Source organism: Scleropages formosus, chromosome 15 (genome assembly GCF_900964775.1).
Source record: "Scleropages formosus chromosome 15, fSclFor1.1, whole genome shotgun sequence".
NCBI classification, from domain to species: Eukaryota; Metazoa; Chordata; class Actinopteri; order Osteoglossiformes; family Osteoglossidae; genus Scleropages; species Scleropages formosus.
This window is the reverse complement of record NC_041820.1, coordinates 8,150,020-8,171,129: the sequence shown is the minus strand read 5'-3', so window position 1 is coordinate 8,171,129 and position 21,110 is coordinate 8,150,020. Positions and strand designations below refer to the sequence as shown.

At 44.4% G+C, this 21,110-nt stretch overlaps 1 protein-coding gene across 7 annotated transcripts; it reads left to right on the top strand.

Moving 5' to 3' along the window:
• The first annotated feature begins 36 nt into the window (after positions 1-36).
• LOC108921258 (ankyrin repeat domain-containing protein 6-like) lies at positions 37-20,990 on the top strand. 7 transcript variants are annotated; one of them, XM_018730661.2, is made up of 18 exons: positions 37-409; positions 805-835; positions 920-1,034; positions 4,890-4,999; positions 9,414-9,570; positions 11,590-11,688; positions 12,797-12,895; positions 13,092-13,190; positions 14,072-14,170; positions 14,331-14,429; positions 14,732-14,830; positions 15,304-15,381; positions 15,519-15,623; positions 15,773-15,910; positions 16,889-17,275; positions 17,912-18,025; positions 18,296-18,491; positions 20,344-20,990. In XM_018730661.2, exons 5-18 carry the CDS (start codon positions 9,448-9,450, stop codon positions 20,964-20,966), a joined length of 2,358 nt encoding a protein of 785 aa, XP_018586177.2. In that variant the 5' UTR covers positions 37-409; positions 805-835; positions 920-1,034; positions 4,890-4,999; positions 9,414-9,447; the 3' UTR covers positions 20,967-20,990. The 7 variants fall into 7 exon arrangements, with proteins under 7 accessions (XP_018586177.2, XP_018586167.2, XP_018586158.2 ...); XM_018730651.2 differs by lacking the exon at positions 805-835 and having other exon boundaries at positions 871-1,034; XM_018730642.2 differs by having other exon boundaries at positions 805-1,034.
• Positions 20,991-21,110: the final 120 nt, after the last annotated feature.

Sequence of the window (21,110 nt, the reverse complement as noted above, 5' to 3'; positions counted from 1 at the left end):
GGTAACACACACCAAAACGACAATCCTCACGTCATCGACGACACTACGGACAAGCTGTGTTACACACAGCCAAACGTGTCCTTCGCTCAGTTAAAAGAAAAAAAATTAACTCAGACTCGCAACGCAAAAAAACTAAATAGACATACAAGTATAGTACTGAGTAGGATCTGTAGATGCTGTTCCTTTGTTGACCGCGCGGTGGCGCTCTGTCATCAGTAACGGGGAGGGCGCGAGCGTCCTCGCGGCGAACCGAGGAAGTGCCGCGTGTCACAAACACTTTGTTCTCATTCACCGACTGGACCGATTGGCCCGCAGCGCTTTACTGCACTTGACAAATAATATAAATAATACTTTCTTAGACTGGAATTCATTTTAATTATTTGTGGTACTTCTCAATTGCGGTTCCCAGGTACGTATCGCTATATTATTATTATTATTATTATTATTATTATTGTTGTTGTTGTCGTTATTGATTTTGAATTAATCGCACAGGTACGGTGTTCTGTACAAGTGCCTTTATAAGTTATATATAAGTATCATATGAAGTATAAATACTATATGTATTATGATGTCTAATACAAATAAGTACTTTTCTAGAAGCGCAGTACCTACCAAGACTTAATTTTTCCCAATATTTGTACCAACAGCCGTAATTTAAAATTATTAGATAACATTATTAGTCCAAATATTGTTGTAACTGAATTGAGAAACTGTTGCTGCAAGGTGTAATAAAATTGTGTGTGTGTGTGTGTGTGTGTGTGTGTCCGACAATTTCACTTTCCCCTCATTACTGCTTCCCTCTAGGTTCCATTATTCATTCACTGGAGGTTATTTGGTATGTAGTTGGAGGCTGTGTGTTTCCCCCCTAAGGAACTGGACAGCAGAACCGGCCCTGACCGGACCTTGCATTCCACCATAGAGTCCCATGGTTGTGTTGTGTGCGGTCCCGGGTTCGACTGAGGGTCTCCCCGATATGGAATCCAGTTAGGGCAGCTGACCTCAGTGCAGTTACCCTGTGGAGTGTTTCAACACAGGTACGAACAGCAGATGGAGGGAACCAAGACTTTTGAAGGAATTATTTACAATAAACCTGTCCGTGTTGACTCTTACCTCTACTTATTATGTTGTAAAATTTTGCTCAGCTGACACTTTTCAGCGTTCTCTTCGTTCCAGTGAGAAGCGCACTCAGTAAAAATAAACTGAACTGAATTTATTTAAACTTTTATCCAAATTAATTTGCAAAATTTGAGCAATTTTTACTGGAGTAGTTCTGAGTAAGAACTTTAGCCTGTGGTACTAATAACAGTCGTAGGGCCTGAACCGACAACCCACAACATACAAGTTTTAACCACTGCGCCATCTGTTGGCACTCTGCTGTACTTTTAAGGCGTTGATGCTTTATTGTGCAATAAGTGAATTGTTACAGGGTGTCTGGACTGATCCAGGCTGGAGTCCCTTCTCACTCCCTCTTTGACTTGAGCGATCAAAACAGCCTAAAGCTAAATTGTTACGTGGCTTTCAGATTAAGTGTGCTGGGGATTTTTTATGGAGCAACATGCTTTTCAAATTATAGCCCGCAAGTGTCAATTTCTGCCAAAACCGCAACGCTTTCTTAAACACTTAACTTGTCTTTTTTTTGCGCTTCTTGAAGGAAACTGTGAGAAGGCGCCAGTTGTAGGGAACGGTGGGTCCAGACGCAACAACCTTATCGTAGGATTACGCAGGCATAGACTGGCTGGTGCACCATGGGAATGCTGAATTCCTGCAGCTTTAAATTCCATCGTTCCTTATTGCTCCCTTAAGGTCAATTCACAAAAAATCCTTTTCACGAAACCTTTGTATTCCTAAAAACAGTTTTCACTGTACCATAAGCTTCACAAAAGAATAAACAAGGGCTGTTAGTATAAATGTATCCATCCATTGTCAATAACCACTGGTACAGTGCAGGGACCTGGTGGTCCAGAGCCTATCCCTGAAACAGCAGGTGTTTTAATGAACGTTTTTTTTTTTTTAATAATGTAAATATTTAATGTAACATATTGGTAATGTGTATTATATAAAGAGAGAGATTTTATATTATATATATATATATATATATATATATATATATATAATATATATGCATGTCCCATCCCCCTCCAGCCCTGCGCCCTGTGCTACTGGGCTAGGTTCCAGTTAGCTGCGACCCCTGTTTGGGACAAGCGGTTTCAGAGCGGATATACATAGAGAGAGAGGGGTTAAACACAAATATATTTGCTTCTGCTCTCACTACAGTACATTCTGTAGTACAAATTGTTTACTTCCTGGATTAAAATGTCAAGTATGAACCTTGTGAAATCTCAGATTTCATCAGGAATCCAGATGTATATCCAAGAACAACTGGCATTGATCTTAATCCTCAGACACCACAAAGTTAAACCTAATAAAAACAGAATTAACAGGGATTTCCTATGACTTGAAAGGTTGCTTATGTTGGGAGACTGTGGTGTTCGTGACTGTTGCCCTGTAGTCTGAGGGTTCTTAGTTTGAACCGCAGTCCCACTGTAGTACCCTTGATCAAGGTACTTAGTCAGGGTAGACACAGTAAAAATATCCTGCAGTATACACACACACACACAGTCTAAAACCGCTTGTCCCATGTGAGGTCGCAGCTAACTGGAGCCTAGCCCAGCAGCACAGGGTGCAAGGGACACACCCCTGGGCAGGACGCTAGTCCATCCCAAGGCACCCCAAACAGGACTCGAACCCCAGACCCACCGGAGAGCAGGACTGTGGTCCAACCCACTGCGCCACCGCACCCCCTATGTTGCTGTATTAATGGATAAATAATTGTAGAAAAAAATTGCTTTATAAAAATAGCAGGTAGTGTCATGGGTTTGTCTGTTTCCTTCTAAAGGTTGTTGGGTTAACTCCCACTCCTACTGTTTTACCACTGAATAAATTATTTAATCTAAAACTGCTCCAGCATTTATACAGGTGGAGCTTTACCTAACTGTATAAATGGCTAAATCTCTGTAAGTAACTTACCACTGTAAGTTTACCACTCTGAGCTTTGGAGAAAAGCATCAGCTAAGTGAATAAATGTACAAAGATTTAAGTCAATACGATAAGAGTATCCTACCATATAAGTATGTAAATCGTTGTGACGCTGATTATCGAAAATAGTAAGTCACCTTTCTACAAAAATTCCAGCTGAATAAATAATTGTAAAAACAATAATGTAAAGTTGCACATTTTACACTTGTTGACTTCATAAATAAATAATAATGTTTAGGTTTTTATTCTTTGTCACAATATGAAAAGGCGACACAGGATACAGTTGAAACATCACTATAACAAAAATTTAGCTGAGTTCAAGGTTTAATGTTTTCATTTTGGTTATGAATTGTCTTTTGTTTGGGGGACCACTGGCTGGGTGAGGTTGAATCAGGGAAGTCGATCTCTTGAGTCATGTTGAAAGATACGCCAGCTTTCCCATGAGGCCAAGCAGAGCCTGTGATGGACATCTGGAGACGGGAGCTCATTACGCATGTCCAGAGTGTCCCAGGAAGCAGATGGCCTCTCATGAACAAAAGACATTACCATTGATTTTGTGTGTGTGTGTGTGTGTGTGTGTGTGTGTGTGTGTGTTGTCAAACAATGCTTTCTGGAAAATGGTGTGTGTGTTTTTTTGCTCTCACTGCTTTCAGACTAACTTTAAACTCAGACCTATGATATTTTTTCCTTCAAAACCAGCAGTTCATAAATATTTATGAAAAGTTGTGACATCTGGGGGTGTTACTGTTTAATAATACTCACTCAGTCACTGTCGTCCTAGCAGTCCGGAGCCTAAACCAAAAGTACACGGAGCCGGGCTAAGTAGGGTATACCAGGACACTAGGATATCTCAGAAATCTAATAATATTTATTTATTTATTTATTTATTTTTTTATTGCTTGTGCTGTAAGGGGGGGGGGGGGGGGGGGCGCAGTGGCGCAGCAGGTTTGACTTGTGCCTGCTCTCTGGTGGGTCTGGGGTTCGAGTCCTGATTGGGGTGCCTTGTGACGGACTTGTGTCTCGTCCTGGGTGTGCCCCCACCCCAAATTGCCAGGGTAGGCTTCAGCTTGCCGCGACCCAGCTCAGGACAAGCAGTTTCAGCCAGAATGTGTGTGTCTTTTTTCTATTAGTGGAAGTTATTCTTACAGCCTCAAAGTTAAAAAATGAGTAAAAATTGCAGTATCAAATGAATTTTCTTTGCTTTTTGATGTTGTAAAACCTGTAAAAATGTGTTTGACTGAAATGATCAATGATTTGCACCTCCAATTTTATTACTCTTAACCACAGTTCCTGGAGGTTTACCAGGATTATAAGAAAAAGTGTCACAATAAATCAGTTATGGAAACATTTGCTCAACCCTTAGATCAGAGGCTCTTCACGTGGGGTCTGTGGACCCCTCGGCGCTCTGCGGATAGGTCTCTAGGGGTCTGTGAAGGACAGGCTTGCCTTAAAAGTAACACTTTAATAGAGTAAGAACATAACTTCTATTGCTATCTCTGGCATAATTCTGTATGAAAGTAGTAAAGTTCCAGAGCAATAAACTGAGCGTAATTCAGTTTAATAAATTGCTCTGAATTTATTTCTGGATGTTTTTCTGGGAGGGGACCTTCAGAATCCGTCAGATTCTCACGGGGGGCCGGGGCCTAGGAAAGGTTAAGAAGCTGCGTCTTAGGAAGAGAAGGGGCGCTAAAAGAATCATCATCAATCACAGAGACCCATTCTGATGGTGGTGGGGTGGGGGCCGAGGGGGGATGTGGAGCACACAGATGGTGTCATGTGACCCGGCTCGAGCTCGGGCCCTGGGGTGTGTCCAGCGGGCCGCAGATCCAACAAAGAGCTCTCTTCTCGCTCAGATGCGGCGTGACAGGCAGACCCAGAAGAGGCGGCAGAGACCCGAGGAAGCGCCGGCGTCCCACAGTGGAGAGCGCGGGTTCCGGCCTTCTCCCTGCTCCAGTCCCTCTAGGTACAGCTCGCCTCTTTATTCTGTTGGACGTGCTACCTTCCGAGGAACTTCCACGGAAATTAACGTGAAGAAAGTAGTTTTTTTTTTCTCTCTTCCAAAACTTTTTTTTTTTTTAATTAAATCAAGATCTTCAAATATTATTAAATCTATTAAGGCATTGATTAGAAGTAAAATACTTTCATGTAGGATAACAGAATGTTTTAAACCATGGACTAATACGAAATGGTTTAACTGAGCAATTTTTCTCAGAATTTCAGGAATTTTCAGCTAACATCTGTCGCGCTCCGAAATAACTTCAATTTGTCGTCAGTGTGGTCTTTATGGTATTTGCAGCCTTTTCCAAATTCTTAGATCATTCCTTACATTGTTTGGAAAGTTGCAAATATCTTATATTGAGAGAAGTGTAAATATGATGTAATAGCGCACTGGGGAGCACAGTTTACATACTTATGCTGTGATAGATATAGGAGTGTCTTGTACTTTGGGCTGGAATTGTAATTGAAAATCCCAAATGTCTCGAGTCGCCTAAAAGACATGAAGAGAACATCAAGACAGTCAGGAGGTGGGGTTTGGAATTATTACTTTGTGGGCTTGGAGCCTCTTTGTGAAAAAGGGGAAAATGTTCAAAAATAAGAAATGGATCACGGAGCTCCGCACGTAAAAATTCAAATTAAAGTGCCGTGTCCTTTGGACCTGTCTTGTCTTGGCATGATTGTCTACCTGGTCAGGTATGTCCCCGCCACCTCAATAGGGGAATGAAGCGTATGATGACTTGGCATCCATTTCCAGTGGGCTAAATGGTCTCTTTGTACGTGCTCCAGATGTCCTGTTTGACACCCAGTGGGATCACACCGGGGAGCTCGAGGAGATCTGGGGATTAGCCTCGGGTCAGAGTCTCAGAGTCTCTATATAATTGGGGGCAGGTCTTTCCCCAGCGTGGGATGAGGTGCGGAAAAGCAGATGGCCTGCTGTCATTAGTCCTGCAGCGCTTGTGATTCTGTGGCTGCCATTGGTCAGCCCCCTCGCAGGTTCGCCAAAGGGACGCTGTGCGTGTCCAGAAAAGTGGGGGAAGCCCTTCTCCCCGACGCAGAACGACAGGCAAATACCAGTCTATTTCAGCCGTGGGTGCTACATCAACATGCTTCATTACATGGCATAAACGGAATTTGCTGAAGAAATTCAGCAAACATCACCTCGCTGATTCATACACAAAGTCCCCAGTCTCTGAAACCAAAACTCGTAAAATTTTAACAAAAACAAACATACTCTGAAACCCAGGAAGAAAGCTGGAAAAAAAAGTGGCTAAACTGATAATTTCGTCAAAGTTTAATGAAAAGTGACCTTAGAAAAAAATGGTGAGAAAAAATTTGCAAGATTTATTTGACATATTCTTAGTGAAATGTAGTTATTAAAATCAAGCAAACCAGCATACTTTTGATTTTTGGGTGATTTTTTTTTCCATTACCTGTTTTGTATGAACAAAACAGCAAATGAACAGCAGGTAGCACTGGTGCCTCACATCTCTTGGGCTCTGAAATGTGGAGTACGTTTGAGTCCAGCTCAGCCTGTGTGGCGTTTCATCCAGGTGCCCTGGTTTCCTCCCACAGTCCAAAGATATATGTTTCAGATGAGCTGGTGACTCCAGATAGCCTTTGTGTGTGTGTCTGTGTATATGTGTGCGTGTGAATGTACTAAACTGCTCTGGTGCACGGATGGACAAATGATTGTAAGGTGTTCCATGTCGTAAATGTAGCAAAACATCTGCTAAATGTATAAATGTAAAAAGGCTGGTATAGGTTTTATGAAGTGAAGCCCTAGAATGAGTTTTTATATAAAGATAGGACATAAGTGGCCCTCCTGAGATTTGAACCTGTCATGATTTGATCCAGCACCTGGACAGAGGTTTCTCTGTGCCCCCCCCCCCCCCCCCCCGACCCCGTGGATTTGCGGACTTACATATGAGCATGGCGCAATTTTTGAGACATTTAGGTGGAGCAGAACTTCGGAGCCTCCATTCAAGCAGCCCTGAGGGTTTTCAGCCATTGCGGCCGAATTCTTGAAAAGGTGGGACAAAGGACCGGTTGCCTAGCTGTGCTAGAAAAGCCTCTTTCCTCTTTCTGTGTCTGTGTGCGTAACCAAACAGGGGACGCACAAACATGTCAACACAACAAATGACATCCAGCCACTATAATAACATCCACACGCACATAAAATATACCATAGGAAACGGGGGATAAATCTTCAATGAGACCACATAATGAGCAAATTGAAAGATTTTCTGCACAAATAATATCTGGAAAAACGTTCTACTGATTATTGACCGTTTCAGTTGTTTTGCTGCATGGGGTGTTTTGGTTGGATAGAAGCCTATTTTTGAACCACGTAAACTGGTGAGTCGGGTACAACCTAATCGCGTCTTTAAGGCTTTTGGTGGAGCAGACAGCCCAAAGATTAGAGACTCCCCTTTGAACCCGTGCTTTAATCTGCCAGCTGCATTATATGGGAACAATATGCTGTCTTTATCCCCACAACTCAGATTCCATCCTTGGTAGAAAGTGTTTGAGAAAGTTCATAATGACACACAACAATAGAAATTCTCACGATATGCGTAATGTTGGAGATGCACAAGAACCCTGGACTCCTTCTTCCACTGTCTAAACCCCATCGACAGCAACCCTCACAAATCCTTCAGTTCTCTTAAATTTAAGTAAATGAGAAATAAATCCCTTTAAAAAAACTCCAATCCAGTGCACTAATTTTACTGTTTGTAGAGTGCATTGGGTATTACAGAGGCTTTTTAAGTATAGATTAGTGTTTAACCCTGACGTGTTGCCAGCAAAACTAAACAATTGCATGTTGTGTGATATTATCTGGATTTCTGTTTCATATTGTTTTTAAATCTCCGCACGAAACGTCAGCGATGCATTAAGTTCATCTCTGCACATAGAGTTCAGGACGCCAGTGGTCTTTTGCTGTTTGGGTGACTGCAGATTTACAGTATGTGGTGTAACAAGTTCTTTATTCCTTATCAAGTTGGCCACCTTCAATACCAAAACACAGATATTTCCCATCCTAAGAGAGGATTTCATGTTTAATGTTAAGGCGATGTAATTATCCTAAATTGCATGAGTAAATCCAGCCTTAAGAATATTTAAAATTCTCAGCTATTTGAGTCACTTTGGGATTATACCTTTATGGTAAAAACATAATCATCTGTTCATTTGTAATTCCAACATGCACATAAAGTTATGTGATAAAAAAAGATTTCTGATATTTATTTGTTTCACTTTTAATGTATGAGAATCCTACTGCCCTGACATTCCAAAATGAAGCATTTCAGTTAGGACTTTGGCCTTGTTCCTGGCAGAAGAGAAAGGAACCATTAAAATGGCCCAACAAAAGAAAATTTAAAAAAAATTTTTTTTCTCAGATATCTAGGAAGTTGGCAAATCCGCACTCTGACCATATGTCATTAAAAGCATCAAAAATCAATTGAAAAACACATGTCCTCTAATGTGGATAAAGGACAAATTCCTGGGTCTCAGGAGGGTAACACCTTTCTGTAAGCTATCATGAGTTTTTACTGGAAAGAATCACACACACACACACACACACACACACACACACACACACATTTTCGGAACCGCTTGTCCCATACGGGGTCACGGGGAACCGGAGCCTACCCGGCAACAGAGGGCGTAAGGCCGGAGGGGGAGGGGACGCACCCAGGACGGGACGCCAGTCCGTCGCAAGGCACCCCAAGCGGGACTCGAACCCCAGACCCACTAGAGAGCAGGACTGTGGTCCAACCCACTGCACCACCGCACCCCCTGGAAAGAATCAAAAAGTAAGAATGATGTTGAAAGTTATAAATGCCCCTTTTGGCATTTTGTCTAAAGAAAAGGACAATTTCGGCTTTAAAGAATATTAAACAATATGTCTGTTTTATATGCTTTGTTTTATATGTACTGTAAATCTGAGCTGTAGCCTTCAGTTAATTAACAATGCTAGTGTTACATAAATAATGTATTATCAGGTGTGTATATTGTGAGACCTTAAACCATCAAACTGGGCTCGGTATATTGAATGGCGATGCTCAGCTGATGTTTTCAAATGATTATTGATGGACATGGTTATTCTACTACATCACTGAAGAGTTTATCTTCATAGTAGGTAACCTGTTGCACTCTTTTTACAAAGTGTTTCTCCAGCTATTACAACAAACCCCCTGTGATCTATTTTTTTCATGCCTGGAGCCTTCAGTTCTTCTTTTGTTGGCTATGATGGCAGCTGTTAGGTATACTTGAATTCTGGGAGGTCTGTGAGATGTCCTGAAGAAATGGTCAAGTGGTCAGCTGCACATTTCGCCCCGAGACTGACCAGCTTCACCGGACTGCTGCCCTTTTGCTCCTAGGTGGCGCCACAGAGACCTGCCTCCCTTCTGATTCATGAGCCAGCAGGATGCAGCAACCCGCGCACTCTCGGAGCAGCTCATCGTAGCGTCCTACAAGGGCCAGGCAGAGAATGTTGTGCAGCTCATCAACAGGGGCGCACAAGTAGCCGTCACCAAGGTAACGCAATTCCTTCTGAAAGGCGGGACCCCCATGTTGCAGCTCATTGAGGGTTCCACAATAGTGGTTCCGACCATGCAGGGAAGGCAATGAAGGGCCGACTGGGAAAAAGACATGGCTAATGATGCAGGTGTCTCTGTGGTGCACACTATCTTGATCCCTGATACACAAAACCCCACACACACACACACACACACACACACACACACACACACACACACACACACACACACACACACACATTTTCAGAACCGCTTGTCCCATACGGGGTCGCGGGGAACCAGAGCCTACCCGGTGACACAGGGCGTAAGGCCGGAGGGGGAGGGGACATACCCAGGACAGGACGCCAGTCCATCGCAAGACACCCCAAGCGGGGCTCAAACCCCAGACCCACCGGAAAGCAGGACTGTGGTCCAACCCACTGCACCACTGCACCCCCTTCTACACAGAACCAGTGAATTCTAAAAGATCTGCAACGCTTGGACAAAATCACGGAAACACCACACGAGAAAGGAGTGTAACTCAGAAGTAACGCAATCGAAATCACAAACGCAGCTGCAAAGCTGAGTCATGTCAGGTTGAACGCCAGTTGGTACTATGCGTCAACTACAAAAGAGGTATGACAGTTATTACTTTGATATATTAGCTTTCAAAGCAACACGACGCAGCCAAGCGCATTAGTCAGAGGCCAGAATAGTAAGGGAGCAGTCTCAAAAGCGATGACATCATATGCCAAACATGGATAAAAAGCATCGGCAAAGAGGAGCAGTGATTCCAAGTCGAAGCTCATCAATAAGGAGAGACAGGCACTTCACAGGATAGTTGCTAAGTGCCCCAAAAGTTCAGCCTCAGAAATTACCACAGTCTCAACAAACACTGTACATCGTGAGATTCACAAAGCTGGAATTTACGGCAGGGCTGCTATTCAGAAACCACTTGTATCCAAGGTGTAAGGAGCAGGAGACCTGGACCTGTGAACAATGGGAAGAAGAAATATGGTCTTATGAGTTATCTTTCACGTGGGGGTGCGGTGGCGCAGTGGGTTGGACCGCAGTCCTGCTCTTTGGTGGGTCTGGGGTTCAAGTCCCGCTTGGGGTGCCTTGCGGCAGACTGGCGTCCTGTCCTGGGTGTGTCCCCTTCCCCCTCCGGCCTTACGCCCTATGTTGCCGGGTAGGCTCCGGTTCCCCGTGACCCCGTAAGGGACGAGCGGTTCTGAAAATGTGTGTGTGTGTGTGTGTGTGTGTGTGTGTGTGTGTGTGTGTGTGTGTGTGTGTGTGTGTGTGTGTGTGTGTGTGTGTGTGTGTGTGAGTTATCTTTCACCCTAATTCATACCTCCAGTAAGGTTTGCATGTGGAGAAAGCTATAGGATGCCTTCAACCCACAGTCTGTTGCCACCTGTTTAACATGGTGGAGGATCAGTAATGGCATGGACAACAATCTCGGGGAGTCATTCGGTCTGATGATTGCTCTGCGTGGTGGTATAATGGTCAAGGAATATGAGGTCATCTTACAGGACCAGGAGCACCGTATAGTGCAAACACTCTCCCTAATGATGTTCCCATATTCCAGGATAATAATGTCTCTATACGCACTTATAAACAAATTCAAGAGTGGTTTCATGAACACCAGGATGAAGTGAAGCACCTTCCGTGCCCTGCCCCCCAGTCACCAAATCTAACAGCCCTGAACCTTTAGAAAACTCCAGAGTGCAGAGTGTGAAACAGATTTACCCCTCCTTCATTCCACCAAGAACTAGAGGCTTTTCTGCTTGACGAATGATGCAATATCCCTTCACCGCTGGGACAACACACATTTCAAGACTTGTACAAGAACATTCCCAGAAGTACAGAAGCTGTTCTGAAGGCAAAGAGTGGCTGTATACCTGTTTATGACCTTGATAGTAATATATTATGTTGTTATTTTGACCAAAAGGTGAGATATGACAGGAAGGGGAGTGACACATGCTCTACTGCTGTCAAGCAGGTTGCATTGTCCTCATGCTGTCCTGTATGTCCTCAGTACGGCCGCACCCCACTGCACTTGGCCGCCCACAAAGGTCACACGGAGGTCGCACGAATTCTCCTGCAGGCCGGGTGTGATCTGGACATCGAGGACGATGTAAGTCAACGTTGTTCCGTTTCCCTGGTACTTATTTCTATTGAAACCCTCAAAAGCTGACTTTCTAATGATTTTTTTGTCATCACTGTGACACATGCACTAATTAACTGTTAATTCTACCACTGGAGAATTCATTGGTTTATTTTTAGGAACATCTTGTCCAACATATAAGGTTGCGCAGGACATGAAGTAGGATGCACCCTGGGTTATAGTGTACTTTGCTGTGCAACCTGATAATCAACACAAAATTATACTTTATAAAATTTAGAACACTTTGGACGTTATATGTAATTACTGTATATTCCTACAAAAGTTTTCATTGCCTCAATTTGTGGCACAACAGTGACCTCCAGCGGCCCAGTTTGGAACAGCTTTATTGACGGACCACCACTACACAGTATGTGCGTAAGAACCGCTGAAAGAATTAGAACTCTGATTGGTTGAAGGGCAGTAACTCCGTTTTCTGATAGGTTAAACGACTTAATTATGGTTCTTGAATTTTTTCAGTTCTCTCCTATAGCGGTTAGAGCTGTTGCTTTGGCTTGTGCGGGTTGCAGGGGTCTGTGGTCAAATCCCACCTCCTCGTAGCCTTGATTATTTACATTTACATTCCATTTACATTCATTTATTTAGCAGACACTTTTAGCATTCATTTAGCAACGTACATGTCATAGAAAATACATTTTGTGCATTGCATTAGGAGAAAGAGAGACATAGTATCAAGAACTTGATCTTAATCTTAACGTAGAACTTAATTGATCAAAGAATTTAAACAGAATTGCTCCATTGAACATTATCCTACTGTATACATGGATTAATAATTATTAGCAGCTTAGATTACAAGTTGGTTCAGCAAAAGGTGTCAGTCATGGTTAGAGGTGTAGTGTTCTGGTCAAAGCACCCAAGTTCACATGCTGCTCCTATCCAAGGTACTTACCCTGAATAGTTAAAGTAAAAGAAATACCCTTCTGTACAAATGTGTAAATAATTATAAATAGCTTACATGTAACATTTTACCCCTTTGAAGAAAAGTGCCAGCTGAATGAATAAATAATAATCTTACACATGAAGCTGTAGAATAAAGTTCTCCACTTCTGCACTGTCGCAGGGGGGTCAGACAGCCTTGCATCGCGCAGCTGTGGTGGGCAACACTGCTATCATCAGAGCTCTCGTCCATGAAGGCTGCAACCTGGACAGGCAGGATCAGGTAAACACACTGCGAATCAACCCCATTTGCAGAGAACCTGGTAGGTGGACAAGAGGACCTTGCAGTGGCTCTGGGGGACAGAGTGATAGAACCCAATGAATCCATCAATCAGGGAACACAGTAAGAAAAAGTCATCCTCTGAAGAGTCCTAAGTAATAGTCATCAGCTGTGGTGATGAGTTCACCGTCTTTTGTAGGACGGCAACACGGCTTTGCATGAGGCTTCGTGGCATGGGTTCAGCCAGTGTGTCAGAGTGCTGGTCAGGGCTCGAGCTAACATCCATGCCAGGAACAAGGTAAAGGACACTTGTACTTACAGTACATCTATTTAACCCTCACATTGTGTTCCAGTCAAATTGGGCCCATTAATAAATGTTGTCTATTATAAATATGGTTTTGTTCATCTGATTGCCATGAGGCTTATAGACATCCTTTATCATGGACATCTGAGCACATAGTATTAATCATCACCAGTTTAATTGAATTTAACATGTTTTATTCACATTTTGCATACCTGTGGACTGCGTGGTCAGATTTGGCTGTTATACGAAATTAATGGATGAGACTAATAAAGGGCAAAGAGTAGATGGCAAATTTAGTTCAAACACACTCAAGTGGTACCATTTCAGGAATATGGGCTTGTAGACCACAAATTCCAAAAGAATTGTAGAACTTGGGATAATGGCTGGGGCTCAAGTTGTTTCAAAGGTGTAACACGAGGCAGGTGATCATCCGTTTTTAAAATGCATTATAAACAATCAAAATGCACTGCCCAATTTGGGCAGGAACACCAAAAACTGAAAATTGTCTGGAAAACGACCCAAGGGTTAACATGACAAGAGTCACTAAAAATCAATCAAACTATAAATGCAAAAATTAGTGTAATTTATACCTTTAGCCTAGGTGGCCTAGTTGGTCCTGTTTGTTAGAAAGGGGGCAACAGAGGATCCATTGGTTCAAAGTGTCACGTTGTACTCGCTTTGCACTTTTGGCTCTGGTTCACATCACACCGCCTGCTGTAGTACCCTTGATCAAGGTACTTACCCTGAACTGATACAGTAAAAATAACCCGGCTGAAAGAATTAATGTGGATATAAACATCGGGCTCTGTTAGATGAGTCCCTATTAGGGCACCACTGTATCCCCAGCTACCCTACTCTACCATGCCCTTCCTCAGGCTGGGAACATAGCCCTTCACCTGGCCTGCCAGAACGGCCACGTGCAGACGGTTCGAGTGCTGCTGATGGGGGGCTCGAACCCAGAGCAGAAAAACAGTGTAAGTCTCCTTGTCACTCTGTGCTGTAATGACTTCTTATTCTTGTACAGGACAACTAATGGGCCATAAAGGGTCAAGACCCAGTTAACTAATCTCAGCCAGTAATTCAATAGTAGGTTCGGTGTCCAGTGCTTACGATCAACGCTGCTTGTTATTTCAGATTGGAGACACATGTTTGCATGTGGCAGTCCGCTACAACCACGTGAGGGTGGTTAAGGTACTCCTAGGTGCCTTCTGCTCTGTAACTGAGAAGAATAAGGTTAGTGGATGGACTAGTCGCTTCATGTTCTGTGTTCACAGCCTGTAAGGAAGCACACATGTGGCAGAATGTTGGATGTAGGACACGAGTTGCTTTGCTTTGACTCTTCTGTCTAGTTCCTTACATACATGTATGGCCCAGGCTGCCCAGATGGACTCACGTTTTTCATTGCTTTAGTATGAAATAGAGGTCAGTGACTTACATAATAATGCTCTGTTAACACAGAACGGAAATGTCAGATCACGGTACACACGGACCAGTAACCTGTTAATGAAGTGTGTATAATAGGTGTGTTTGAACAGGCAGGAGATACTGCTCTCCATATCGCTGCCGCTCTGAATCACAAGAAGTCGGCGCGACTCCTCCTGCACGCTGGAGGTGATGCCTGCATCCAGAATGATGTGAGTGGTGGCCCTCTACCATCCAAATTCACATAAACACTGCAGCACTTTCTGTATATGTCTGTGTTAGTGAGTACATCCCCAATAATCTCTTTAGATCCAGACCTTGTATTATTTAACTTATTTAAAGAAAGAATTTTTTAAATAAAATATAATACTTATTTTAAGGGGGGCGCGGTGGCGCAGCAGGTTTGGCCAGGGCCTGCTCTCTGGTGGGTCTGGGGTTCGAGTCCTGCTTGGGGTGTCTTGTGACGGACTGGTGTCCCATCCTGGGTGTGTTCCCTCCCCCTCTGGCCTTATGCCCTGTGTTGCCGGTTAGGCTCCTGCTTGGGACAAGTGGTTTCAGACAATGTGTGTGTGTCATAATACTTATTTCTTAGTCCAAAAATTGCAGGTGTTGCAAATGTCTTTTTTATTTTATTGCAGTGTGTATCAGTCAGAGAGTGTGACTTGTGTGTGTGTTCTGTTCACAGACCAGTCAGACCGCACTGGACCTAGCCAGGGAAAACAACAGCCCTGATGTGGCCTTGCTCCTGGTGAAAGCCTCACAGGTCAGTGTGTGTGTGTGTTAGTGTGTGAATGTGTGTGCTCAATTCAGAGAAGCCCTTCTGGAAGGAAAATCGTAAAGCTTAGCATTGTTGTAACAGGAGAATCTTTATTATCTGAAAACCTTTTCTACAACGCACAGGTTCGGCTGCTCAGCCGCAGCAGGTATGTGAGGAAACGAAGACCGGAACTGAAGGTGGAGCACCAGGCTCAACTTGTTCCCAGGCCTAAGAAACTACCAAGCAAGGTAACATAATAGATCACCACTGAATCCACCGTGACATCCGGGTAGAGTTAGACGATATTTAATCGCAGTGTGGCCACATGTATGGTTGAGGAATCCGGCGGGTGGGAATTTGTGTTATTGGAATTACAAAGGTGTCTATGGCCCTGCAGCAGGAGAGTAGGTCTGGAGAACACAGCATCTGCTGCTGTGGACAAGTGCTTTGCAAAGGTGGCGGGTGCAAAAGCGAGCCTGCGAAGAACACAGCCAAATCCGGAACGACAAACAGGAAGAAATCGTCAAAAGAAAAGGTTTGTGATGGCTGTGAAACTGAATATCTCCGCTGTGCAATTTAAGACTAACTTTGACATTCTACATCAAGGGTTCTTGACCTGGGGTCTACAGACCATGTTGAGGTCTCTATATGGGCTCCGGGGGACCCATGAGGCTCAGGCTACCTTTGAAAATAACTCACAAAATAAAAAATACAAATAAAACCAAAATATTGCAACGTTTATTACCTATCTGTGACATCACTCTTAGCAAAGGTAATCAATTTTGAGAGCAATGAATTGAATGCAATATCCATCTATCCATTTTTTTGTCCTGGTATCCCATGGGGTCCAGATCTGATCCCCGAATCACCTGGCCCAACGCAGAGGGGGTATTTCACCCTGGAATCCAGCCCTTCATGGAGTAGTTTCTAACTGTAATTCTAGTTTCAAATACAGTATATTTATGCACATTTTTCTACAAAGGGCCCTTAGTTTTCATGAAATCTGAAAGGGCTCTGTGGCCTAGAGAAGGCTGAAAAACTCTCATCTAATAGCTCTAACAGACATTTAGAAAACTTTTTAAAATTTATTTCAGCTGTTGCTAAGCCTTGTGAGCTGAAGGTCCACATTTTGTCACTTATTATATTTGAGTGTACCTGCATCCTTGACAGGAGCGGCAGGGAGTTTTGTTGTTATACCCCTCACCTTGCAGTGAAAGGTCTCGGGATTGAATGCCTGCTTCACCTGCAATACATTTGATCAAACTGCTTATTGTGAATTGATACAGGAAACATTACCAAGCTGTATAAATGGGTAAATCACTGTTTAGTGCCATCATATTGTAGGTTCCCTTAAACAAAGAATAAGCTAGTGCATAAATAATAATAGTGAACAAACTCCAGGCAGGACATTTTCCTGTTTGAACAGGTTTTAGGCACAGCTCACTCCTATTTCAATTGGAACAGAGAAGCTTTAATAGATGTTTTTGGTTTCTGCTTGCTTTCCTTCTTGTAGGGTTCCATCTGCAGAAGGGAGAACAGGCCACCAGAAACAGTCCATAGGAGGATCAAACTGCGTGTGTCCTCTCCACTGGCCACACAGCCTCCTCACAGATTCACCAGCTATCATCTGTACACTCTTTATCGTGGTAAGGATGGGAGGATCATGCAGGTGAGCACACAGGTAATGCCCCAACTCAGATACCATCAGCAAACAAAGATCGGAACTTCAAAGCCATCTGTTTTAAAGGTTCCAGTAAAAGGCTGTCGCTGTGAGCCCCTCATCAAAAAACTGGAAAACCAGCTGGAAGCCACCAAGGAGAAGATGAAGTTGGAGATTCACAGTATGCAGGAGCAGATGAACTCCAGACTACAGGAGACTGACCGCCAGAACAAGCTCCAGGTACCATACCAGTCAAACCTTTGGATGCTTCTGCTTGAGGTCAGACTTGCCTTTGCCAAAAAACACAGAAAATATACACCTGAGTAGTAGAAGTCAGTTTTATAGTCTAGTGAGTGAAAAAAATGAAATACTTGTGTCCAACCACTGAATATTTGCAAAATGGAGAGAGGGTGAGTGCTTGAGTCATGTTTGTGGGATTCTTACGATTCAGCACGGTGGCGGCAGCATCATGTTGCGGGGATACTTTGATAGTCATACAGTTGGTGATTTTTACCAAATTTATGGTGATTTCAACCAGCTTACTTCAGAGGCATGCCATTTCATCAGGGTTCCAGCAAGTTATGCAGACCTTCATTTTTCAGCATAATGACAACTAGAAACATACCTCAGACTTGTGCAAAGGCAATGTGACACAAAAGGAAAGTGAAGAACATAGACAAGTGATCTGGAGATAAAATGTCAATTATAAAGAAAAATTTCCAGCAAGTCTTCAATGATGTTACAGTGTACAGTGGTTATGTCTTTTAGTATTAATTGTCTGTTGAGTTCAAACCGCATGCCTTTGAAAGCTCAAGATAAAGACCACAGCTAGCAAATAAATTTCTTGTTCTGGTCAATTCATCTCAATGTGGTCAGAGCAAGCTTTTGGAGAAGATGGCCCAAGAGAGAGTGGCACTGGAGAGAGCAGAGTGTCATCGTCGAATTGATGAGAGAGCCACCCTGCTGTGTATAGAGCAGGAGAAGAGACAGGTAACCACATAATAGAAGTGCAGCTACTTTCAAAAAAGTCAGAGTTACAAAAAAGGATTTTATTTATTGTAGCAGGGAGAGAGAGAGGTGTTTAGTAGGAGTTACAGTAGAAAACTAATTAATTTACTCACCTGGTCTTCATGAAAATATTGCTGAGGGATATTCACTTTGCAAAGGTATTATTTTGACAATGATTTTTTGTTAGTTACCCACACCTAAGACCAATACTTCTCACTTTAAGACCTCATGTACTTTTTGTCCCTCAAACAGGCTTCTGTCATCCATGAGCTGAAGAACTGGTGCCTGACCAGGATTGAAGAGACAGAAGAGCGCTTGTCCAAAGACCCCCCAAAAACTGAACTGTATCTTGCTGATTTGGGGGTTCTTCCAAGGCCAGGCACAATAGGCCATGCCAGGAGAGGGGTTGATGAAGGATCCTCCAGAAACATTGCAGGCAACTCCCCAGGTACATCAACTTTTTTTGGATCTTGATAGACATTATCTCTGGCAGGATATCCATCCATCCATCCATCTTCCTCCGCTTTTATCCGGGGCCGGGTCGCGGGGGCAGCAGTCCGAGCAGAGTACTCCAGACCTCCCTCTCCCCGCACACCTCCTCCAGTTCCTCTGGGGGAACCCCAAGGCGTTCCCAGGCCAGCCGGGAGACATAGTCTCTCCAACGTGTCCTGGGTCTGCCCCGAGGCCTCCTCCCAGTGGGACAAGCCCGGAGCACCTCCCCAGGGAGGCGTCCAGGAGGCATCCGGAACAGATGCCCGAGCCACCTCAACTGGCTCCTCTCGATGCGGAGGAGCAGCGGCTCTACTCCGAGCTCCTCCCGGGTGACTGAGCTCCTCACCCTATCCCTAAGGGTGCGCCCAGCCACTCTGCGGAGGAAACTCATTTCTGCCGCTTGTATCCGCGATCTCATTCTTTCGGTCATGATCCAGAGTTCATGACCATAGGTGAGGGTAGGAACGTAGATCGACCGGTAAATTGAGAGCTTCGCCTTACGACTCAGCTCCCTCTTCACCACAACAGACCGGTACAATGACCGCATTACTGCAGACGCCGCACCGATCCGTCTGTCGACCTGCCGCTCCATTTTTCCCTCACTCGTGAACAAGACCCCAAGATACTTAAACTCCTCCACTTGAGGGAGCAACTCCCCCCTAACCCGGAGGGAGCAATCCACCTTTTTCCGACTGAGAACCATGGCCTCGGATTTGGAGGTGCTGATTCTCATCCCCGCCGCTTCGCACTCGGCTGCAAACCTCCCCAGTGCACGCTGCAAGTCTTGACTTGATGAAGCCAACAGGAACACATCGTCCGCAAAAAGCAGAGACGAGATCTCGCGGCCACCAAAACAGACACCCTCCGTTCCCTGACTGCGCCTAGAAATTCTGTCCATAAAAATAATGAACAGAATCGGTGACAAAGGGCAGCCCTGGCGGAGTCCAACATGCACCGGGAACAGGTCTGACTTACTGCCGGCAATGCGAACCAAGCTCCTGCTTCGGTCATACAGGGAACGAACAGCCCGTAGCAACGAGCCCCGAACCCCATAATCCCGAAGCACCCCCCGCAGGATGCCACGAGGGACACGGTCGAATGCCTTCTCCAGGTCCACAAAACACATATGGACTGGTTGGGCAAACTCCCACGAACCCTCCAACACCCTAGTGAGGGTATAGAGCTGGTCCAGTGTTCCACGGCCAGGGCGAAAACCGCATTGCTCCTCCTGAATCCGAGGTTCGACTATCGGTCGGATTCTCCTTTCCAGTACCCTGGCATAGACTTTCCCAGGGAGGCTAAGGAGTGTGATCCCCCTGTAGTTGGAACACAAGGCATTATCTGGCAGGATAATACAAGCTTTTCATGCATTATCCTATAATAATAATTTCTTATTATTTGTATTGTTTATTATTTGTTTTAAAATAACTTTATTTATTTAACTGATGCATTTCTCCTCAGCAGCTCAAAGTGATCATCCATTTATACCACTGGAGAAATTTAGAGTAGATACCTTGCTCAAGCGTACTGCAGTAGGGGGTGGGCACAGCTTTGAACACAGCACAGCATAGTGTGCATTGAGAGCTCTAAAAGATATAGCACCTGTCACAAGTACACCTGAACACTTAATGGAAATTTTTTAAAATTTATTCACATTTACTTCCTGCTGGATCCTTTGAGTTCACAGGCAACAGGTCAAACCACTCCACTACCTGCTGTTACCACAAATGGTGCTGATTTCATAACTTCATTTTTGAAACCATTTTGCTTCTTTGGACATTCATTTAGCTTTCTTTTGCTCTTTTCAGGTAATGGAAGCATCCCGCTGGTGGAAAGCAGGCCCCAGCCAGTGTCTCCTCAGGTTGTCCGGCCAAAAGAACGGCTGCACCCCTCCATCCAGCCCATCAGACTGCATCAGGACCAGGAGAACGTGGGTGTCACATATGGGCGGTACAGCAAAGGCTGCTTTGATCAGGCTGAATACCCATCTTCAGTCACAGGCCGGTATTCCAGAGAGCACCCCCTGCATGACGGCCGAAGATGGGACACTGGGCAGCAGACAGGGGGCATCCCAGGTGCTCCCGGCGAGTGGCCGCCATCCACCCCACCTGGTCGACAAAGGAACTGTGCTCGTGCAGAGGAGGTCACCCGTCACTTTTTCCAGGTCGTCTCGACGCAGATGGAGCACTGGTGCGAGAGGAAAGTGGAGGAGGCCCGCAGGCAGGCGAAGAAGGAGGCTCTGCGGGAACGGGCTGCCCTTCTGGAGCGCATTGACTGTCTGGAGGAGGAGCTCCGACAGCTGCGAAAGACGACCACGGTCAGTGGAGCAGTGATGCAACAGGACATGATGAGTGGCGAGCAAAATACTGGACAGTCACAACCCACATATAAGTCAGCTGTTGTAAAGTTCTCTAATGCAAAACACGTGTAAAAAGTTGAAAAACTGTAAGAAGACTGACTGCAATGGAAATAATATATTAAAACAGTGTCAGCTACTTTCATTTTCACTCAAATGGTGCCTCATTCCAGGCTGAGAAAAATCACTTCTGTTAAACAATCAGTTTCCTGTTTATTC

Bases quoted from the DNA above. Each gene is read 5' to 3' on its own strand.
- LOC108921258 (XM_018730671.2), top strand. From the start codon at position 9,448: ATGAGCCAGCAGGATGCAGCAACCCGCGCACTCTCGGAGCAGCTCATC. The intron at 9,571-11,589 runs GTAACGCAATTC...GTATGTCCTCAG, and splicing joins CACAAGTAGCCGTCACCAAG to TACGGCCGCACCCCACTGCA. The intron at 14,171-14,330 runs GTAAGTCTCCTT...TTGTTATTTCAG, and splicing joins ACCCAGAGCAGAAAAACAGT to ATTGGAGACACATGTTTGCA.